This window comes from Alternaria viburni (assembly GCF_023758015.1).
Source record: "Alternaria viburni strain BMP 2772 chromosome Unknown scaffold_21, whole genome shotgun sequence".
Taxonomy (NCBI): Eukaryota; Fungi; Ascomycota; class Dothideomycetes; order Pleosporales; family Pleosporaceae; genus Alternaria; species Alternaria viburni.
Genome location: NW_026055790.1, coordinates 293,059 through 311,531, shown reverse-complemented (window position 1 = coordinate 311,531; position 18,473 = coordinate 293,059). Strand labels below are relative to the sequence as shown.

Genomic DNA, 18,473 nt, shown 5'->3' with positions numbered 1-18,473 from the left:
CTCGAAAACCCCATCACTCCCGTCGATACCGAGTATATGGAAATCTTCAATAGAACAGATGCGTGTCTCAAGCTTCAATAAGGCTCAATAGGACTTACGTTCACTTGAGTGGTGAAAACGAGTATGCCGCTAGAGTAGCATGTCCTCAGACGCTCTCGCCCAGGTCAATCACAGTCTGTTTGAAACGGGCTGACCCGTCGCATGGACAGGGCGCTGCCTGGTACCCGTGATATTCGGTTGCGGCGGTATGGTTGTGGTAGTGGAAGTGAGACTTTTGCCTGTCCGCATTTGGGTCTGAATAGAAAAAGAGGACTTCTGAATAGAAAACCAACGAGAAAGAGACGAGACATGTCTGTGATAAGTAGCAGCGCAATCAGAGAGGGAATCATGGGGAGACGAGGTGCTAAGTCCCCGCTGCTGCGGCATGGTTGCAGGTCGGGTTGTACGTGGCGGGTTTAGCCAGATTATCCTACTCACCCGCTTCGAGCATCCAGGAACCGGTATTTACCTGCCCGGTTTGGTGGGCATCTGTTACATTGTCGGAGTCCGAACAAGTGCGTTGGGACGATGGGGTACTCTACGGCAGATGGCTGCGTCCCAGTGTGAAGCATCGGGGAACAACAAGTGGCGAGATTTGTATTGATCGAATGGAAGATAGTCCATGAGGCATGTGCGAGCCTTTGCAGCGCTTGGTCGTTTCCTCGGTCATGGTGTAGGCTGGGTTGCACAGCAGGAGAAGCCTGCACACGTGTGGCATGGTTGCCACGGTCTGAATGGCCGTGAATGCGGGAAGCGCACAGAATACCTGTTGCTGTCGAGATGGTGTTCGCAGTGAATCGCCTGCAAACCATGGGAAGCTAGGCCATAGCGCATGTGTGAGGAAACTCGGAGAGGGTCCCAGCTCTACAATTGACCGCATCGAGACATGACGTAAGACGAACGACCCGCCGAGGCGTCTTCCACTACGGCACACGACCGTCGGGTTAGTACGTGTGAGCGTCACCAGAGCCTCAGCAATGCTTCCGCGGCGCCTGCACCTGTCGCGATCAGGTGACTCGCATCTCTACCACATTGCGCCTTCTTGAAGCGGCGTCTAGGCATCCATTGGCAGCGACGTCGTCCACGTTGCTTCTTCAATCCCGAGGCCTCAACCGGTACTCGTCATGGACGGTGCGCCGGCCGACAGTCCCAGCATCCACCCTCAACTTCGCCAGAGGATGCTGAACCGCGCCGCCACATTTGCTGAGGGTGCGCGACCTTCTACTCCCCCTACAGCCGCCCCTCGACGCCGCAGCTCCCTCGTCTCCGACCTCTCCGACTCGCGCTATTCCTTGCGGTCCTCCAGCGACAATCTTCTGAGAGCGGGTGGGAAGAATGACATGGGCCGACATGCATCTCCAGACGAGCCGTCACGATGGATTGCGCTGCCTGTGGTCGCCGCCGTGGTCCCTGCCATCATTGGATTGACGGTAGAGAACGGCGCAGATGTCGCGACAGACGTGTTGATATTGGTACTGGCGGGATGGTTCCTTCATTGGAGCGTCAAGGTGCCATGGTGAGTGCAGCAAGCATAGGTGAGATTCACAGCTGACGCGACGCAGGGACTGGTACCACGAGGCACAGCAACGACGATACCTGAACGACGACACGGATGACGCGACATACGACGACACGATACATGAGGAGGAAGAGGAGGAAGCCCCAGAGGCTGTAGAGGAACCGGCAGGCGAGACGGTAGACTCAAAGGCCAACAACATCACGGCCGATGCGACTGTCTCGCGAGTGCAGAAGGAGGCTCGTGAAGCCCTGAAGCGGTCGGAGATGCTGGCATTTGTCGGCTGCTTCCTAGGTCCCCTCCTCGGCGCGCTCCTCATGCACACCATCCGAGGCCAGCTCATGCGCGCCGAAGGCATAGTATCCGACGCGAACCTCAGCATCTTCCTCCTCATCGCCGAGATACCCCCCGTAAACCGCCTCATTAAGATGCGAACAGAGCGAATCCTCCACCTGCAGCGCATCGTCCGAGAAGCCCCAAGAGAGCCCGTCCGCTCAGCCGACACCCAGCAACTCTCACAGCGAATAACGGAACTAGAAAGCCGGATCGATGGCCCAGCGCCCGCCAACAACAACGAGGTAGACGTAGAGAAACTCAGCGCCGAAGTCCGCCAAACAACACAACTTCAACTCGACGCCTTGAACCGCGCAGTAAGGCGCTATGAAAAACGTCACATGGCGCAGTCCCTACAGATCGAAGCGCGGTTTCAAGACCTAGAAGCTAGATTGGGAGACACACTCGCCCTAGCTGCCGCGGCTGCTAGAACCGGTCAGCGACCAGGCGTGATTGCCATGACGCTGAGCTGGATCGCCGGTACTATGAGCTGCATGCTGCAGATGACTTGGGACATCGCCATGTACCCCTTTCGCACAGCAGCGGTAGCAGTGTCAGTAGCTAAATCGCTGTTTGTACGGGATGAGCGGCAGGCGAAACGGAGGGTGAAGGGAGGGCAGGTAAATGGGCATACGGGTATGTCGACGAGTCGGATGCAAGCGAAACCTGTGCGGTAGTCTACTCAGTTCTATTAATACTTTAATACCATTCTCACTCCCATCCTATCACCTAGCTATCTGTGCATAAACTGGGTTGTACAGTATGTTATCGCGATGTTCGACATGGTCGTGCTGCGAGGCCACCGCCGATACCGGACGCGATATCAGTCTCCATCGTCGCAACCGCACGACATCCGGAGTCTTCCGAAAGAGTAACCCGAAAATGCAGGTACGAACGTTACTTCGGAGATAATAAATGCCTGTACACCAACCACAGCAGAGAGACTAACGTCCTTTCGAAGTTAGCATGGCCGTGTTGTATACCCCGCCCCCACTTTGATACGTGCGAGAGGAGGAACACGAGGGAGTACGGCCGATGGGGGATGTAACGTGGTAATCGCATGGTTACTACTACTGCTGCCTTTATACATCTAGTTCTGCTTGACTCATCTTCGAGTTCCTTGTTAGATCCCCTATCCTTTAGACACTGCTCGTGAAGGCGCCGTTCTGCAACGTTCAAGTAGCCTGTTGGTAAAGAAAGAGCAAGGACACAAAGAAACTGTGATAATTCGCAACCATGTATCCAAAGTCCGACGTCACAGTCGACGCCTCGAAGTTCGATCGCAGCGGAATCGACAAACAAACCCTGGAGTTCAACGAGAAATTGATTAAGATCTGGGCGGATGGACCGAGGTGGTATGAGGTATGTCCCATCCACCACCCCCTCTCCCATCCCCCATACCCCCTAATCCCCCATCACCCAGTCCCATATCCTCCAACCCCGTGCTAACGTAAGAATCCACAGGTCGGCGCAGCAGCCTACCGCCAGATGCGCTGGGAAGGCAAAACCCCCTTACCCAAACCCGTGGTTCTACCCGAAGGTTTCAACGGCTCTCTCCCGTCGAGAGAGGCAGGAAGGGAGATACCGTATAGGGTGTTTAAGCCGAGCGGAGGGGTGAGCAGGGGGATTCATATGCATATCCATGGTGGGGGGTGGGTGTTGATGAGTGAGGCTTAGTAAGTTGGGTTCTTTTTGTTTTCTTGCTGTGAGTGGGTGGAGGGGGGTGGTAGGAGATAAGGGGGTAGTGAAGGGAGGGGGGATGGGAGATTGGTATTGAAGATTGGCGCTAACGAGGAGATAGTCAAGACCCCTACCTAAAATACATGGCCGACCACTTCGAAGTAACAGTCGTATCAATCGGGTACCGGCTCGCGCCCGAAGACCCCTGGCCCGCCGGCGCAGAAGATTGCTACGACGCTGCGGAATGGCTGGTCAAGAATGGTCCGGAGGTTTTTGGTGGGGAGTTGATGTTTACGGGTGGTGAGGTATGTGTCTTTCCCTCCCCCTCCTTTCTGCTTTCATTACCTCCCTACACTACCCCCTTCCCTCTGTTTTTGCGAATCTACCCAACCCAACACCCATACTAACACCCCCCACAGTCCGCAGGCGGCCACCTCGCCTGCCTCGTCGCCTTCCACCTCCTAAAAACGCTCCCCACATTCTCCTTCCGCGGCCTCCTCCTCCACTTCGGCTGCTACGACATGTCCTCCTTCCTCCCCCACGTCCTGCACCACGAATCTCACCTCGTAATCGACCACGACGTGATGAAATCCTACATCGACGCCCTGCTCCCCAACACCACAGAAGCGGAGCGCCGCGATCCCTCGATAAGTCCTTTCTGGCAGGATTTGAGAGGTATGAAACTGCCGCCGGCGTTGTTTACGTGTGGGAGTGAGGATCCGTTGTTGGATGATAGTGTGTTGATGGGGGCGAAGTGGGGGATGTGGGGTGCGGAAAGTGTGGTGAAGATTTATAGGGGCGCGCCGCATGGGTTTATTGGGTTTCCGCCGGGGACTATCAAGGCGGTGCAGGAGGTGCTTGATGATACTGAGGCGTTTGTTAGGGCGAAGATGGGGGTTTAGGGGGAGAGGTTGGTGGGGTGGGGTGTGTTGAGTGGACGTACCTGATGGGTGCCTTCCAGATAGATTTTACACCAGATCGAACTGATCGTAGACATGGTTGAATCCCAATTCAGAAAGATAAGACTTAATAAATCCTGCGGTTATCAGCCCACCCTCCGGTTTTAATGCATCCACCATTACATGGGTTGGATCATATATACGGCCGGTGCCAACAAAGCGATAGGCCGGGCTCTCTTCGATATACCCTTTCAATGTATCAGCTGGGCGGAGTATTATCGCCGTTATTAGTCCCTGATACGGACAGCCTTCGATCACTTTTCCCACAGGTACGATGTGATCACCAACCTCAGGTGATACGTTGCTGTAACCTATGGAGTTTGCCTGATGACCTGGGTCATGGAATACGAACAGTTTTGCAGTATCTTTTGAGGCTTGATCTGACTCACGGATATGGTCCTGCCGATTGGGAGGTGCCCACTCAGGCCCGTGCCGCGAGCGCTGTCCTCCTAAATCCGTTGTTTCCGGCCAAAAGTACTCAATGAGATTGCACAAGAGATCCCCATTGTCGAGATTCTCAGGTTGAGAGTCGTGTGAATCGCAGTCATGGCCGAGGCGAAGCATGCTCCTTCGAATTGTCTTGTACAGTAAATTTGGAAATGGCGTGGTATCCAACACCCAGGATAAGGGCTCCCTCGTGTCAGTGGACGGGTCGAAAGTTCGCGTTGTCTCCGTTTCATTGACAATGTTACAAAGCTGAAGGAGTTGTGACTCATACGAGATTTTAGAATCGACAGATTCCCGTGAAACCTTTGATCTGATAGTGTAAGGTTGCACATTATCCCAGTCCACGCAACATCTTTCTCTGCCAACCTCTATGCGAATTCCGTTTCTTGTGGTACTGATTACTCGGCAGTCAAGGTCAAAGTCACCCTCGTGGTCGAACAGGGGCTTTTTGGGTATAACCCGCCAGTCTGGCACCCAGGAAGGCCAATCGTCCGGTGGAGATGAGCGTTGACGCAGAGATAAAGCCTCCCACATGTCTGCATGTGTATGTCTTTCTTTCCAGCAACTAAGCGCGAATGCCTTGTATGTTTCAAGTACGTCCAGCGAGTAGTCTATGTCCATACAAACTACACCCTGTTCTTCCGACGGCGAAGAGGCGAGAGGATCAGAGACATAGCCGGCTGGTTTCACATTAGCTGCCATACTAAACATAGCAAACACTCGATCTCGTGGATCTGTGCATGCATACAGCGCAAAAGTCTCTACCAGGCTCGTGATGTCGTTACTGTCAGTGTTAGAGTCACTCCGCGATAGCGGAAATCCTAACAACTGGGTGGGGAAAATCGAACGGCGGCTCCAGAGCCTCCCGATCTTGACAATGGCATCTACTCTTGCCCAGTCATCATCGTTCAAAAAGCCAACTTGCTCCTGAATGAAAGATAGCCCGGCAATAAAGCGAGGAAAGGCAATCTCTGTGCCACCACAGATCAAGCAGATTTCCGAATTGAAGACAACCTCTTGTACTATCCAAAGTCTGTTGAACCAAGGAAGGTTGATAAAACGGGTGACTTCTCTGTTACCTCTTGCCCATATTACGTATCGCTGCTTTGACGTCCGGGATAGACGCTCAATTATCCGCATACCGCTTTGCTCGACCGTGGTGTCTCCGCCCGGATCGAGCCAAGCCATGACTCTCTGAGCACCGCGGAAGATGTCGACCATGAGAGGGATTTGCACTGCCTTTTCCGCATTATCGCTCTGATTGATGCACGCGGCATCTGCCCAGAGGAGTCGGTTGCGATTGTTGTAACGCAAATACCGCAGCGCGCGGTCAAGGTTCTCTGTCACGCACACCTGCGTGCCGTCGTCCAAAAGTAAAGCGAAGGATAGGATTGGTTGACCCCATGTATATGAAACGGCATCGTATCGACCCTCGAGATCCTCCAGTGTTGATGAAATAAAGTCAACTCGTAGAGGTGCGTCTTTCGACAAGGCTGGATGCAGCACCAGAAGCCGGATGTGCTCTGGGCCCTCGAGTGCTGCATATGAGTGTCGGCGGACGCGGGGTTCGTCGGAGAGAACCATGAAGCCGGAATCCCAGAGACAATGATTCAAGAAGAAATGCAAATGAGTAATGTGTGAGAGGATGAATGAAGGCAGGCTGCAGCAGGCCTCACAGACGACGTACATGGTGCGAGGCTGAGTAAACGGTGTAGCTGAGCCAATCACCGCATTGGCGTGCAGGATCCCATGGCGGCATGATGTGATTAGCGACTCCTCACCCACATACAATCGCGTGGACTTCAATAACTACAAGGCGCATTCATCGTTCGTGGTTTCGATAGTGGTGTCGGGATGAAAGCACCCTGAACGGAGGTTGATCCCTGACTAGCTCAAACGTCATACACCGCACGGCCTATCTCGCAGGCCCAAGGCGACGCGACAAGAAAACTTCGTGTCGCACAAGCTCACCATGGCCCAATAGCCCACCATCTGCAACACCACAGTCGCCATGGCAGACAACGAGAGCCCCGAGAGGCGGCGGCCGCGCCGGATGAGCGCCATGTACCGCCGTGGCTCCCACTTGAGCGAGTACGTGTGACGGCCAGCTCCGCGTCGGGCGCGACTAATTAACGGCACCAGGGCAAGCTTCATGGAAGATGTCGAGATGGCGCAAGATGAGGTATTCGAACTCGGCCCCATACCTCCTTCCCGTCCTGCCTACAACCCCCGTGGAAGGAAGCCTGGCCAGCAGCTGACGCCCACAATCCAGGTCTTCTCCGGCCCCATGAGCGAGAGCGTCCCCACGAGCGTCTCCGGATTCCGCCACCGCCGGTCGCGCGCCGATTCGAGCGCCAGTTTGACGAGTTTCGCGTTCTACGATGAAGAGCAGGATTCACAGGGCGAGGACGAGGATAGCGCGATTCTGGAGGACGGCGAGAGCACGTACAACAATGGCTATACCGTGTCGGAGCTGGAGGACCTCGAGGCGGGCATATCGTCGGAAACATCGCATTCACCGTCGCCATCGCGGCGGAAGTCAAGTGGCAGCAGGAAGTCATCCGAGCGGCCGCTGTTGCGCAGGCACTCTTCGACCGGCAGCGCAGGCTCGGGCATCGACTGGAGAGGGCGCAGGTCCAACCAGAAGATTTACATCATGACCGAGGACCTTACCATTGTCATCGCCGGGTTCAGAACATCGCCCCTTGGCTACGCGCTCTATGCGCTACTCTGCTTCGCGACGCTGGGTCTCGGCTGGCTCCTGTTCAGATGGTTACCACGATGGAGGGTCGCGATAACGGGAAAGAGCTCGCCGCTGAAGGAGTGCGACTGGATAGTCACAGAGAACCAATGGGGCGAGTTTGCGGTGCAGCATGTCAGCAAGCAAACCTACGGCCGGTCGCTTTCGACTGTTTTCGGCGACCCTGAAAAGGGACGGCCACGGGAATGGGATGAGGAAGATGACCCGCTCATCGGTGAGCTCAGGTGCCTGGACTACCGCTACATCCGCTTCGTATACCACCCCATCAAGGACAAGTTCGTCCTTGCAAACACCTGGACAGATCCCACCTGGACCGAAGTCTCTGCCCTCCGCGAGGGTCTTGACAACGATGAGCGCGACTACCGCGAGCTGGTCTTCGGAAAGAACGTGATCGATATCGCCGAGAAGACTATCGGTCAGCTCCTAGTCGATGAAGTCTTTCATCCTTTCTACGTCTTCCAGATTGCCAGTCTGATCCTTTGGTCCATGGACGAGTACTACTACTATGCCTGCGCCATCTTCATCATCTCGGCCGTCAGTATCGTCACAACACTCATCGAGACAAAGGCTTCCATGAAGAGACTGCGCGAGGTGTCAAAGTTTGAATGCGAAGTTCGTGTACTGCGCAGCGGTTTCTGGACCCACATCGACTCTGCGGAGCTCGTTCCGGGAGATGTCTACGAAGTCACCGACCCTTCTCTCGCGCTTTTCCCCTGCGACAGTCTGTTGCTCTCTGGCGACTGCATCGTCAATGAGAGTATGCTTACTGGCGAGTCTATTCCTGTTTCCAAGGTTCCCATGTCGAACCACGCTCTAGACCTCCTAGATCTCAGCGCATCAGCTGTCCACCCTGAAGTAGCACGACACATGCTGTTCAGCGGAACCAAGATCATACGCGCTCGCAGACCGCATGAAGATCACGTCGATGACGAAGCTGCTGCATTGGCCATGGTTGTCCGCACTGGTTTTAACACTACCAAGGGCGCGTTGGTCCGCTCGATGCTCTTCCCCAAGCCATCAGGGTTCAAGTTCTACCGCGACTCTTTCCGGTACATCTCCGTCATGGCATTTATTGCTATGATCGGCTTCGTCGCGTCATTCATCAACTTCGTTCATCTGGGTCTCGCGTGGCATCTGATTGTCGTGCGAGCTCTCGATCTGATCACCATCGTGGTTCCTCCTGCGCTTCCAGCTACACTCACCATCGGTACCAGCTTTGCCCTCTCGCGCTTAAAGCAGAAGCAGATCTTCTGTATCAGCCCACAGCGTGTCAACGTAGGTGGCAAGCTGGATGTCGTGTGCTTTGACAAAACTGGAACTCTTACCGAAGAAGGTCTCGACGTTCTTGGAGTTCGTGTAGTCGAGCGACCAAGGAACAGGTTCAGTGAGCTGCTTCCAGATGCTTACGATATCCTCCCTGCGTCTCAGCACGACCGCGATCCCACTGTTGAATACCTCGCACATAAGACCATCCTATACACCATGGCCACTTGTCATTCACTCCGTAAGATCGATGATGAGCTAGTAGGTGACCCGCTTGATGTCAAGATGTTCGACTTTACCGGCTGGAGCTACGAAGAGGGAGAACAGAAAGCTGGCAACGCTGGTGACGACGACCCCGAGCAGAAGCTTTCGCCATCTGTCGCGCGGCCGCCACCAGGCCGAGAATATGACGTCGACGATGTTGAAGATGAAGCCAACAGGAAGCAAGTCGAGCTTGGCGTCCTCAAGGCTTTCGAATTCGTCTCACAGCTACGAAGGGCTAGTGTCATTGTTCGCCAATTTGGTTCAAAGAGCGGACAGGTATACGTCAAGGGTGCGCCTGAGGTCATGAAAGAGATCTGCCGACCCGACAGCTTTCCTACCGATTACGAGGAACTTCTAGCCTTCTACACCCACCGCGGATTCCGTGTCATCGCCTGTGCCACCAAATCCATCCCAAAGCTCAACTGGCTCAAGACTCAGAAGATGAAGCGTGAGGAAGCGGAAAGCGACCTGGACTTTGTCGGTTTCATCATCTTCGAGAACAAGCTGAAGGACAGTACGGCCCCTGTCATCGAAGAGCTCGAACGCGCAAACATCCGCAAGGTCATGTGCACTGGTGACAACATCCTCACCGCTATCAGTGTGGCTCGCGAGTGTGGTCTCATCAACAAGACTGCTCACTGCTTCGTACCGCACTTCGAAGAGGGTGACTCTCGGACGGCATTGTCGAAGCTCAGCTGGGAAAGTGTAGACGACCCCGTCTTCAAGCTTGACGATAACACCCTCAAGCCCCTGCCACCGCCACCCGAAGCCGACGTATCACTCCCCTACGACATATCCAACCTCCGCAACTACAGCCTAGCAGTAAGCGGCGACGTCTTCCGCTGGATCGTCGATTTCGCCTCCGAATCCGTCCTCCGCGAGATGCTCGTCTGCGGCCAAGTTTTCGCCCGCATGTCCCCCGACGAAAAGCACGAACTCGTCGAAAAACTTCAATCAATCGACTACTGCGTCGGCTTCTGCGGCGACGGCGCCAACGACTGTGGTGCCCTCAAAGCGGCCGACGTGGGTATCTCCCTCTCCGAAGCTGAGGCCTCGGTCGCCGCGCCCTTCACATCCCGCCAATTCGACATTTCTTGCGTGCCGCAAGTCATCAAAGAAGGTCGCGCCGCCCTCGTCACGAGCTTCAGCTGTTTCAAATACATGTCGCTCTACAGCGCCATCCAATTCTGCTCCGTCTCCTTCCTCTACGCCAGCGCGAGTAACCTCGGCGACTTCCAATTCCTCTTCATCGACCTGCTGCTCATCCTGCCCATCGCCATCTTCATGGGCTGGTCCGGCGCCTACCCGATCCTCAGCCGCAAACGTCCGACTGCCAACCTCGTATCACGAAAGGTGCTTACTCCGCTACTGGGCCAAATGGTGCTGTGTATCCTCGTCCAATTCATAGCCTTCCACTACGTCCAGAAACAGGAATGGTACATGCCCCCCGTCCTGGACCCCAACCACAGCAACAGCTTGAACAGCCAGAACACAGCCTTGTTCCTAACAAGTTGCTTCCAATACATCTTCTCCGCCGTCGTCCTCAGCGTCGGGAAACCTTACCGCGAGCCCATGGGCCGCAACTTGCCCTTTATCACCACCATCTTCGTTACCCTCGCCATTACGCTGTATATGCTGTTTGACCCCGCCGCGTGGGTTATGTCGGCGATGGAGTTGACGTTTTTGGATACGCAGTTCAAGGTGTTTATTCTGGTGCTGGGGTTGGGCAATTTTGCGGCGGCGTATGTGGGCGAGAATATGCTTTTCGCGGGGCTGAGCAAGTGGATTGGGGTTGCGAAGGTTAGGTTTGGGGGGAGCGGGATGCAGAAGAAGAGGAAGGAGTATAAGATTATTGCTGAGGGGATGAGGATGTGAGGAGGATTGGGGGTGGGAGGAGATGAGGTGGATGGGTGCGGGGGGAAGGGTGTGTATATATTGGGGCTGGGGTTTGGATAGACAAGAAGAATATTATGAGATTTTGAAGAGGGGTGTTCTTGACTTGGCTGCAATGTAGACATCCTTGCTCTCCGTACGTCAGTGCTGTTCTTGCGCCGATGCTTCGCTGCTGGAAATCACGGTGAAGGCGCACTTGTTTGTTGATGGTCTGTAGCACAGCGCAACGCGGCACGGTATCTCACTCTCACTTTTCCTCGTCACCCCTGGTTGCCTAGTGGCTTATCTTGATACGGCTCTCACACAAACCTTCTGTCCTTCTTCCCACCACCGCCGAATCTTCTCTTGTCAGATACTTCGTACAGCACTCAGTACGTATCACTTGCAGTCGCCTTCGACGATCAATCCGTTCAACAACCACCATGCCACCAAAGAAGAAGACCGGCGATGACGGTGCCGAAGCTGGCGGCGATGGCGTAAGTACACGCCAATTCCACTTACATACACATTTACTAACAACCCTCCCAGAAATTCCGCTGGACCGCCGAAAACGAGCGCACCGTAAGTCCCATCCCACATCCTCCAATACCTCACCTCACCTTACCTCACAGCCCACTAACCCACATTCCTAGCTCCTCCTACTAGCCATGAACCGCGGCACCCTCACCAAAGACGACTATCACAAGATGGTCGGCGCCTTCCCTGGTCCCGGTACGTTTCCACTGCCCACTCCCCAATCCGTATTGTCTGCGATACTAACGTACGACTCATTAGCCGGCACCAACTGGGACGCGATCCGCCAGCGATTCATCAAGATGCGCAAGGAGCAGCGCGCGCTGTGTGAGAAGCTAGATTGGCCTCTCCCTGGTGACGCGGAGAAGACTCCTACGAAGACTCCGGGCAAGTCGTCGAAGAAGAGGGAGAAGGGTGAGGAGGGTGGTGACGCTGAGGTAGCTGGTGAGATGGAGTCGCCTACCAAGAAGCCGCGTGCCCGCAAGCCGAAGAAGGAGGTTGTTAAGAAGGAGGTCGAGGAGGATGACGGACTTGGTGGTGAGCTGTACCGTGAGCTAAATGGGGGTGATGGCGTTGTCAAGGAGGAGCTGCTTGAAGAGGGTGTTTAGGAATTCTGGGCGCTTGAGAGGACAGGCACGTGAGCGCATGACGGGTTCTACTGAATTCTTCATGATGAGGAATATTTGAGTAAGGCACTGCGTCGAACATTAGCAAACTGGCGGTACAAATGCACTTTGCAGCATCTGCGGCATTTCATCAGCCTGACAAAAGCCATTTCCGAATTCGTCTTTCGTGATTTTACATTTTCGCGCTGAGTGTGCAAAGGTGAAGGTGAGCTTACAAACTCGTTATCTTGCACGGATCTAGATTCGGATCTCACTCTCACTATCCTCAATCCCGAACTGTTCAACGTCTACTTAAACACGTCCCTCATATCTTCTCCCCTCTCCCCTCTTCTTCCTCCACCACACTCTCATTCTCTTACACCATCTACCAACCCACATAAACCCAGCACTCCCACCTCAGTTCCCCATACCAACAAACTACTTCAACAACAATGCCTCCCAAGAAGAAGGTCGCAGCAGCTGAGGGCGGCGATGCTGAAGGCGGTGTATGTTGCTCTTCTACCCCAATCCCTTTGCAGCAGCTTGACTAACGTCCACAACCAGGCATTCCGCTGGACACTCGAGAACGCAAACAAGGTAAACTATATCCTACATACACGTACCGAGCCTTGAATTGACATAGCGAAACCAGCTACTCATCCTGACTCAAGGCCGCTACCTCACGGGCGAAGATTACGAGCGTCTTGTTAGCGTCTTCCCGGGTATGTCTTCATTTCACTCTCTTCCGTTCTTTGTCCTTCACACCTATACCTACACCACGCCTACACACCAGCAACCCAACCTCCTTCCAGCAACCCACTAACCCCTCCCACAGGAACAAACCTCAACGGCGTCAAAATCAAAGTCTCCCGTTTCCGCGTCGAGCAACGCAAGCTCTTCGATGAGTACGGCTGGACGCTTCCTGATGGCGGTGCAGTGCTGAAGAAGACGCCTACGCCGCGCAAGAACAAGAAGAGGGATGCTGAGGAAGAGGCTGGTGATGGAGATGACGTTGAGGAGGAGACTCCGAAGGCGAAGAAGCCGCGTGGCAGGAAGTCCAAGGCAAAGAAAGAGGAGAGTGTTGAGGCTGAAGTCGAAGAGGAGGATAGTGGGAAGGTCAAAGAGGAGGTTCTTGATGAGGATATGTAGATCTTCTGAGATACTAAGACGTCAAACTTGGGCCGAGAATAGTCGGTTTCTACGTATACGACTTCATTAGGATCGATATCTAGAGCATGACTGCCTTAATTAGTGCGCATTCTGGCCCCGGGGCGGTGTATGAATCATTCAGCACAATCTGCGGGATTTATCTTACCCTGAAAATCAAGATAACCAGTGCGTATCTCCTGTGTCTCTCTTCCCTGTGAGTCAAATGCAAAGGTGAAGGTGACTCTTCCACCTCGAAAAGGAAATCAAGTAGAATCTCACTCTCACCTCACCTCTCCCCTCTTTCCACTTTAAGCACCAGCCAGACTCTAAACCTCGCACTCGAGACACGTATAAATCGCTTACTCCCGCTCGTCTCTCGACTCGATCCCTCTCCCACTCTTCCTCTCTCTTACACCATCTACGACCCCACACCAAACCAACATCCAATCCCAGTCTCCAAAGCAACCAACAAGTCACCGACCATGCCACCCAAGAAGAAGACCGCAGCAGCCGAAGGCGGCGTATGTTCCTCCCCACCTCCAGTACTCACTCATCGAGCCAGCAACTAACACCCACCTCAGGCATTCCGCTGGACGCTGGAGAACGAGAAGAAGGTAAGCCTTCGCTCAAGATGCCTGATGACCTCGGGACTGGTAGATCAGGACTAACAGCTTCCTTCCCATGTAGCTCCTCATCTTGACACAAGGACGTTACCTCACAGCCGAAGACTACGAGCGTATCGTTGGCGTATTTCCTGGTTAGTTTTTCCCATCTCCATCCCCCACCTCATCCATCCCCCCAACCTAACTAACCCCCCACCCACCCAGGAACATCCATCAAAGGCGTCCAAGTCCGCGTCTCCCTCCTCCGCGTCGAACAACGCAAACTCTACGAAGAATACGGCTGGACACTACCCGAAGGCGGCGCTAAGGCAAAGACGCCCGTTACTACTCCGCGCAAGACACCCAACAACAAGACAGCCAGTGGCAAGAAACGTGGCGCTGGTATTCTCGAGGGCGATGGAGGTGATGGTGAGGGTGTAGATGAGGACGAGGTGGCTACGCCGAGTAAGAAACCGCGTGCCAAAAAGGCTAAGACCAAGAGCAAGAAGGAGGAGAGTGTTGAGGACGCGGTTGAAGAAGATGGTAGTGAGGAAGGTGGTGACGGAAAGTGTGTCGGTGTCAAAGAGGAGGTTCTTGATGAGGAGCTTGATGAGATGGTTTAGGCTGTCTCCATCTCTCTCCCCTCTACCTCACTATCTCTGTTTCTTTCCCCCGTTCTCTAGTTCAGGGGAGATCACGAGTTCTGCATCCGCAGCGCATGCAAGTTCGCATGCTGCATCAGAAGTCACAAGTTTAGTGGAAGATACACGGTCTGACGACGGTACTGGGGCTTTGGTACGCGAGACAGACTTGCTTCTGCCGGATTTACTTTGGCGGTGGAGATGCGCTTAGCACTTGACTTGATCGTCTAGCTTGAGCAAGAAAATTTCATTGATGATATAATACTCTTGCATCCGTTCATGCTTGTGTTGTTTGAGGTGTTTGAAGAGTGAGGTATATCTGTTTAGGACGGACGAGGGAAAAGATGGATGCAGCTATGGCTTAGAGAATGTTAAACTGCAGATTAGAGGCGCATGAACTATTCCTGCAAGTTAGTGAACTGGACATATACGCAGAGTTGAACACCATAAGAAAGAGAGGAAATAAGTGCTTCATTTATTTCACACATGACTAGAATTGTAGGTATCAAACGCCGTACGCCATGTCCTTATCCCAGTACCCGTTATCAGCGCCACATAATGCTGCTCTCTGAATATTCGCAAGTTCCATCAAATCGGGTATCTACCTCATTTGTCGCCCTTCTTCTTGCGCAGAGACTGCCCTGATCCTTCAAAATGCTTCGAATCTTTCTGCTCGCCTTCCTCCTCCTTGCCCTTGAGTGGCTTGATCTCGTACCCGAAGAACAGTTTGTTGGGTGGTAGTCTGAGCGGCTGCGGGCCGTTGGTGCGTCGTACTGCCGTGGGCGGATTTGAGGACTGTCCCGCGATGGGGGTGGACGCTTGCGGGGTGGGCGCCTTGCTGCCCTTCTTGAGCAGCTTGTGGCCGGTGGTGAGGAAATTTGAGGAAGTGGCCTTGGCTCCGTTGGCTGCGGTCGTCGATGATGGTGCGATAGCCGCGTAGTTGATCGCGTCCGCCATGGTGCCTTGAGCGTGTAGTGTGCCGCCTTTGCCGCTCATGACGCCCTTTCCACTGCGCGGTGTGCTTGTGCCACTGTTCCTTTGGGGCTCTTGGTAGCCTACTGGGGGAGCGAAGTCGACTGACAGATCAGTCTCGATGGTACAGACGGCCTTGTTTGGGTGTTCTGGCTTGGCCTCCAACACTGCTATGCTATACACGTTGTCGTTGTATGAAAATGTGAATATGTCGCCGACTGTAAGGCAAGAGAAGTTGCGGAAGGCGTTTTCGAGTACGGCCTTGGGATCGGAGATGTCGAGGAAGGAGGAGTCTTGTGGTTGCAGCTTGATAAAGGTGCCGAGAGGGATGTCGGTCGACTTGACTTGTAGCAAGTCACCGGGCTCCAGCTGGAGTGTCTCCATAAGCCAGTATGGCAGGTAGATCTTGCCTTCTTCTGCGATGAATTCCAGCACACCTGCGTGTGTCTTCTTCCCGTCCGCCTTGCCGTTTATGAGCTCGAAGAGCATAGGGTATGTGATGTGCAGCCTGGTGAGCTTGTCGAGAGCACTCGGAGGGAGGAACACTTTGCCGCCGTGGTTTGCCTCGTGGCGCTCCGGGCCAGGCAACATGACGATGGGATAGCATCGAAAGTACTCATCGAAGCGTCGAGGAGCGCCGCCGCGACGTGCGGCGAGGGACTGGTACATGGCCATGGGATCGTCTTGGTCGTAAAAGTTGGGGTTGAACTGTTCGTGGTGAGTGTAGGACAAAGAAGGTGGTTGGGTCGCTCTTACCATTTTGAGTGTGCGGGATTAGTGAGTCAGATGATCTTTTAGAGGGCAGTGAATGGTTCGGGTATTGTTAGGTAACGGCGGGCAGGTGGTAGAAGTAATACGTATTGACGAGAGGCCTGGGATGACGACCGTGGTTGGCAGCAGTACAGCGGGCCGTTTGAGCCAGTGAGAAGTCCGCTAAACTCCGATTAGCGCGTCATGGCCCAAGCTTCAAATTAATCGCGTCCGACGTCACTGCCTGGCCGCCTGGACTCACATATCGCCAAACCTCGACGCCGCAAGTCCGCGTAACGTTGCTAATCGTCATGGCCAGCTCTAGTGGAACATACAATCCCGCGCGACCGAAGCGCGCTGGCGAGCAATTCACGCGAACCCACCACATGGACGCCGACGAACATTCCACCAAGAAACCCCGCTTCGACCCGCGCAACCCCTCCACGCTGGCTCCGGATGCAGAGGATGAGGAAGATCCTGCTCTCGAGGCTGACGTTATAGGAAAAGGCGCAGGCATCAAGCGGAACGCAGTCAACATCGACGGCTACGACTCAGATAGCTCCACGGAGAACTTCGAGGCGCGCGCAGAAGCCCGACCCAACAAGGACGAGCCGCCCAAAACCGAGGACGATGACGACGACATGTTCGCCGAGGATGACAAGGACGATGAGATGGACGAGGGACTGCGCAGAGATCAGACCAAGAAGAAGAAGTTGCGCTTCCTGGACGATGCCGAGATCGAGGGTCAGGAAGCGAACAGCAAGTCTGGGGGCCACGTAGCTGTCGACTTCACCAAGGGTTCGAAGAGCAGAACCGATGAAGTAGAGAGTAGCAGCGACGAGGGAGATGACGAGTTGCGCGACCACGTCCCATCCGACGTCGACGAGGAAATAGGTGCAGGTGGCAAGAAGAAGCATGCGCCCAAGCTGGATGCTTTCAACATGAGCGCCGAGCAGGAAGAGGGTCGTTTTGACGAAGCAGGAAACTTTGTGCGCAAGGCTTTTGACCCTGAAGCTGCCCAAGACTCGTGGTTGGACGGCATATCGAAGAAGGACATCAAAAAGGCAAAGGAGGCGCAAGACAAGCTGGATGCCGAGCGAAAGGCACGAGAACGAGCCGAAGACTCCATCGTGACCAGCGACGTTCTATCGACCCTTATCACGCACCTGGACGTTGGCGAGACGCCCATGGAGGCTCTCGTCCGATACGGCAAGGCAGCACCGAAGAAGCCAGCCAAGAACTGGGCCAAGAAGAAGAAGAGCCAGGCTATGGAGGTCGATTCAGATCCATCGCAGGATGCTGCGGCGATCCAGGCAAAGGGGGTGATTGATTCTATAACCGAATGCGCCAGTCGGCTGTCTGATCGCGGCGTCGAGGATATTTACGAACTCCCCCGCGAATCCATTATGCGGCAGTACAAGCGTGAGACTGGAGAGGATTGGAAGAACCCGAACCCGGAGACAGTGCAGTGGGAGTTCCACTGGCTCAACGCACCAGAAGGTGAGATTAATGGGCCATACGACCAGGCGACCATGCAAGCGTGGGAAGCAAGTGGGCAGTTTGCAGCGGGAGCCGAGTTCCGACGCGTCGGCGAGACTGAATTCTCGCGGCTGCTCGACTTTGAGGACTGAAGGGGCATGCAATTGATGTAAGCACAGCCACGATGTCTGTCGCGTAACCAGTCCGCAGAAAAGGGATGATGGCGAGACGTCGCGCCCGAGAGTGGTGTTCGGCCCAGTGGCCGGATTCACATGATCAGCTATGCATGCAGGCTAAGCGATCCTACAAACCACATCTGCTGTGCTCAGCCAGTCGGAAACTTGATAAAAGCGGGAAGCCGACCCTGATCGTCTTCCATGGCCGAGTATATGCCTAGCTTTCAGATGGTCTGTCAAATGAGATGAGTGAGTGTACTGTGCGGCGTGGGCTGCGCAGCGTGGATGAAGATTATACAGAGTTATGTGTAGACCACAATAGAATGTGAACAAGCAGTGTCAAGGGATGGCAGTGAATATGCAGCCTTATTCCAGTTGCACATCTGGGGTGCAGCACGATGAACCGTACCAGGGGAGATTACCGGTGGCAG

The 18,473-nt window shown here is 54.4% G+C and overlaps 8 protein-coding genes across 8 annotated transcripts; 7 read left to right on the top strand and 1 right to left on the bottom strand.

Moving 5' to 3' along the window:
• Positions 1–1,163: 1,163 nt before the first annotated feature.
• Positions 1,164–2,565, top strand: J4E79_008674 (uncharacterized protein; the record flags this gene model as incomplete). Its single annotated transcript, XM_049357529.1, has 2 exons — positions 1,164–1,555; positions 1,602–2,565. The coding sequence occupies 2 exons, from the start codon at positions 1,164–1,166 to the stop codon at positions 2,563–2,565; spliced, it is 1,356 nt and encodes a 451-aa protein (XP_049208000.1).
• A 559-nt stretch (positions 2,566–3,124) lies between these two features.
• J4E79_008673 (uncharacterized protein) lies at positions 3,125–4,470 on the top strand (the record flags this gene model as incomplete). Its single annotated transcript, XM_049357528.1, has 4 exons — positions 3,125–3,250; positions 3,353–3,474; positions 3,690–3,873; positions 3,988–4,470. The coding sequence occupies 4 exons, from the start codon at positions 3,125–3,127 to the stop codon at positions 4,468–4,470; spliced, it is 915 nt and encodes a 304-aa protein (XP_049207999.1).
• A 2,515-nt stretch (positions 4,471–6,985) lies between these two features.
• On the top strand, positions 6,986–11,137 carry J4E79_008672 (uncharacterized protein; the record flags this gene model as incomplete). The annotated part of the gene is made up of 2 exons (XM_049357527.1): positions 6,986–7,065; positions 7,117–11,137. The coding sequence occupies 2 exons, from the start codon at positions 6,986–6,988 to the stop codon at positions 11,135–11,137; spliced, it is 4,101 nt and encodes a 1,366-aa protein (XP_049207998.1).
• A 440-nt stretch (positions 11,138–11,577) lies between these two features.
• Positions 11,578–12,276, top strand: J4E79_008671 (uncharacterized protein; the record flags this gene model as incomplete). Its single annotated transcript, XM_049357526.1, has 4 exons — positions 11,578–11,631; positions 11,684–11,716; positions 11,788–11,866; positions 11,930–12,276. 4 exons carry the CDS (start codon positions 11,578–11,580, stop codon positions 12,274–12,276), a joined length of 513 nt encoding a protein of 170 aa, XP_049207997.1.
• Positions 12,277–12,725: 449 nt separating this feature from the next.
• On the top strand, positions 12,726–13,422 carry J4E79_008670 (uncharacterized protein; the record flags this gene model as incomplete). The annotated part of the gene is made up of 4 exons (XM_049357525.1): positions 12,726–12,779; positions 12,838–12,870; positions 12,917–12,995; positions 13,109–13,422. The coding sequence occupies 4 exons, from the start codon at positions 12,726–12,728 to the stop codon at positions 13,420–13,422; spliced, it is 480 nt and encodes a 159-aa protein (XP_049207996.1).
• Positions 13,423–13,904: 482 nt separating this feature from the next.
• Positions 13,905–14,647, top strand: J4E79_008669 (uncharacterized protein; the record flags this gene model as incomplete). Its single annotated transcript, XM_049357524.1, has 4 exons — positions 13,905–13,943; positions 14,004–14,036; positions 14,110–14,179; positions 14,250–14,647. 4 exons carry the CDS (start codon positions 13,905–13,907, stop codon positions 14,645–14,647), a joined length of 540 nt encoding a protein of 179 aa, XP_049207995.1.
• Positions 14,648–15,271: 624 nt separating this feature from the next.
• J4E79_008668 (uncharacterized protein) lies at positions 15,272–16,396 on the bottom strand (the record flags this gene model as incomplete). Its single annotated transcript, XM_049357523.1, has 1 exon — positions 15,272–16,396. One exon carries the CDS (start codon positions 16,394–16,396, stop codon positions 15,272–15,274), a length of 1,125 nt encoding a protein of 374 aa, XP_049207994.1.
• A 302-nt stretch (positions 16,397–16,698) lies between these two features.
• Positions 16,699–18,018, top strand: J4E79_008667 (uncharacterized protein; the record flags this gene model as incomplete). The annotated part of the gene is made up of 1 exon (XM_049357522.1): positions 16,699–18,018. One exon carries the CDS (start codon positions 16,699–16,701, stop codon positions 18,016–18,018), a length of 1,320 nt encoding a protein of 439 aa, XP_049207993.1.
• Between the last annotated feature and the right edge of the window lie 455 nt (positions 18,019–18,473).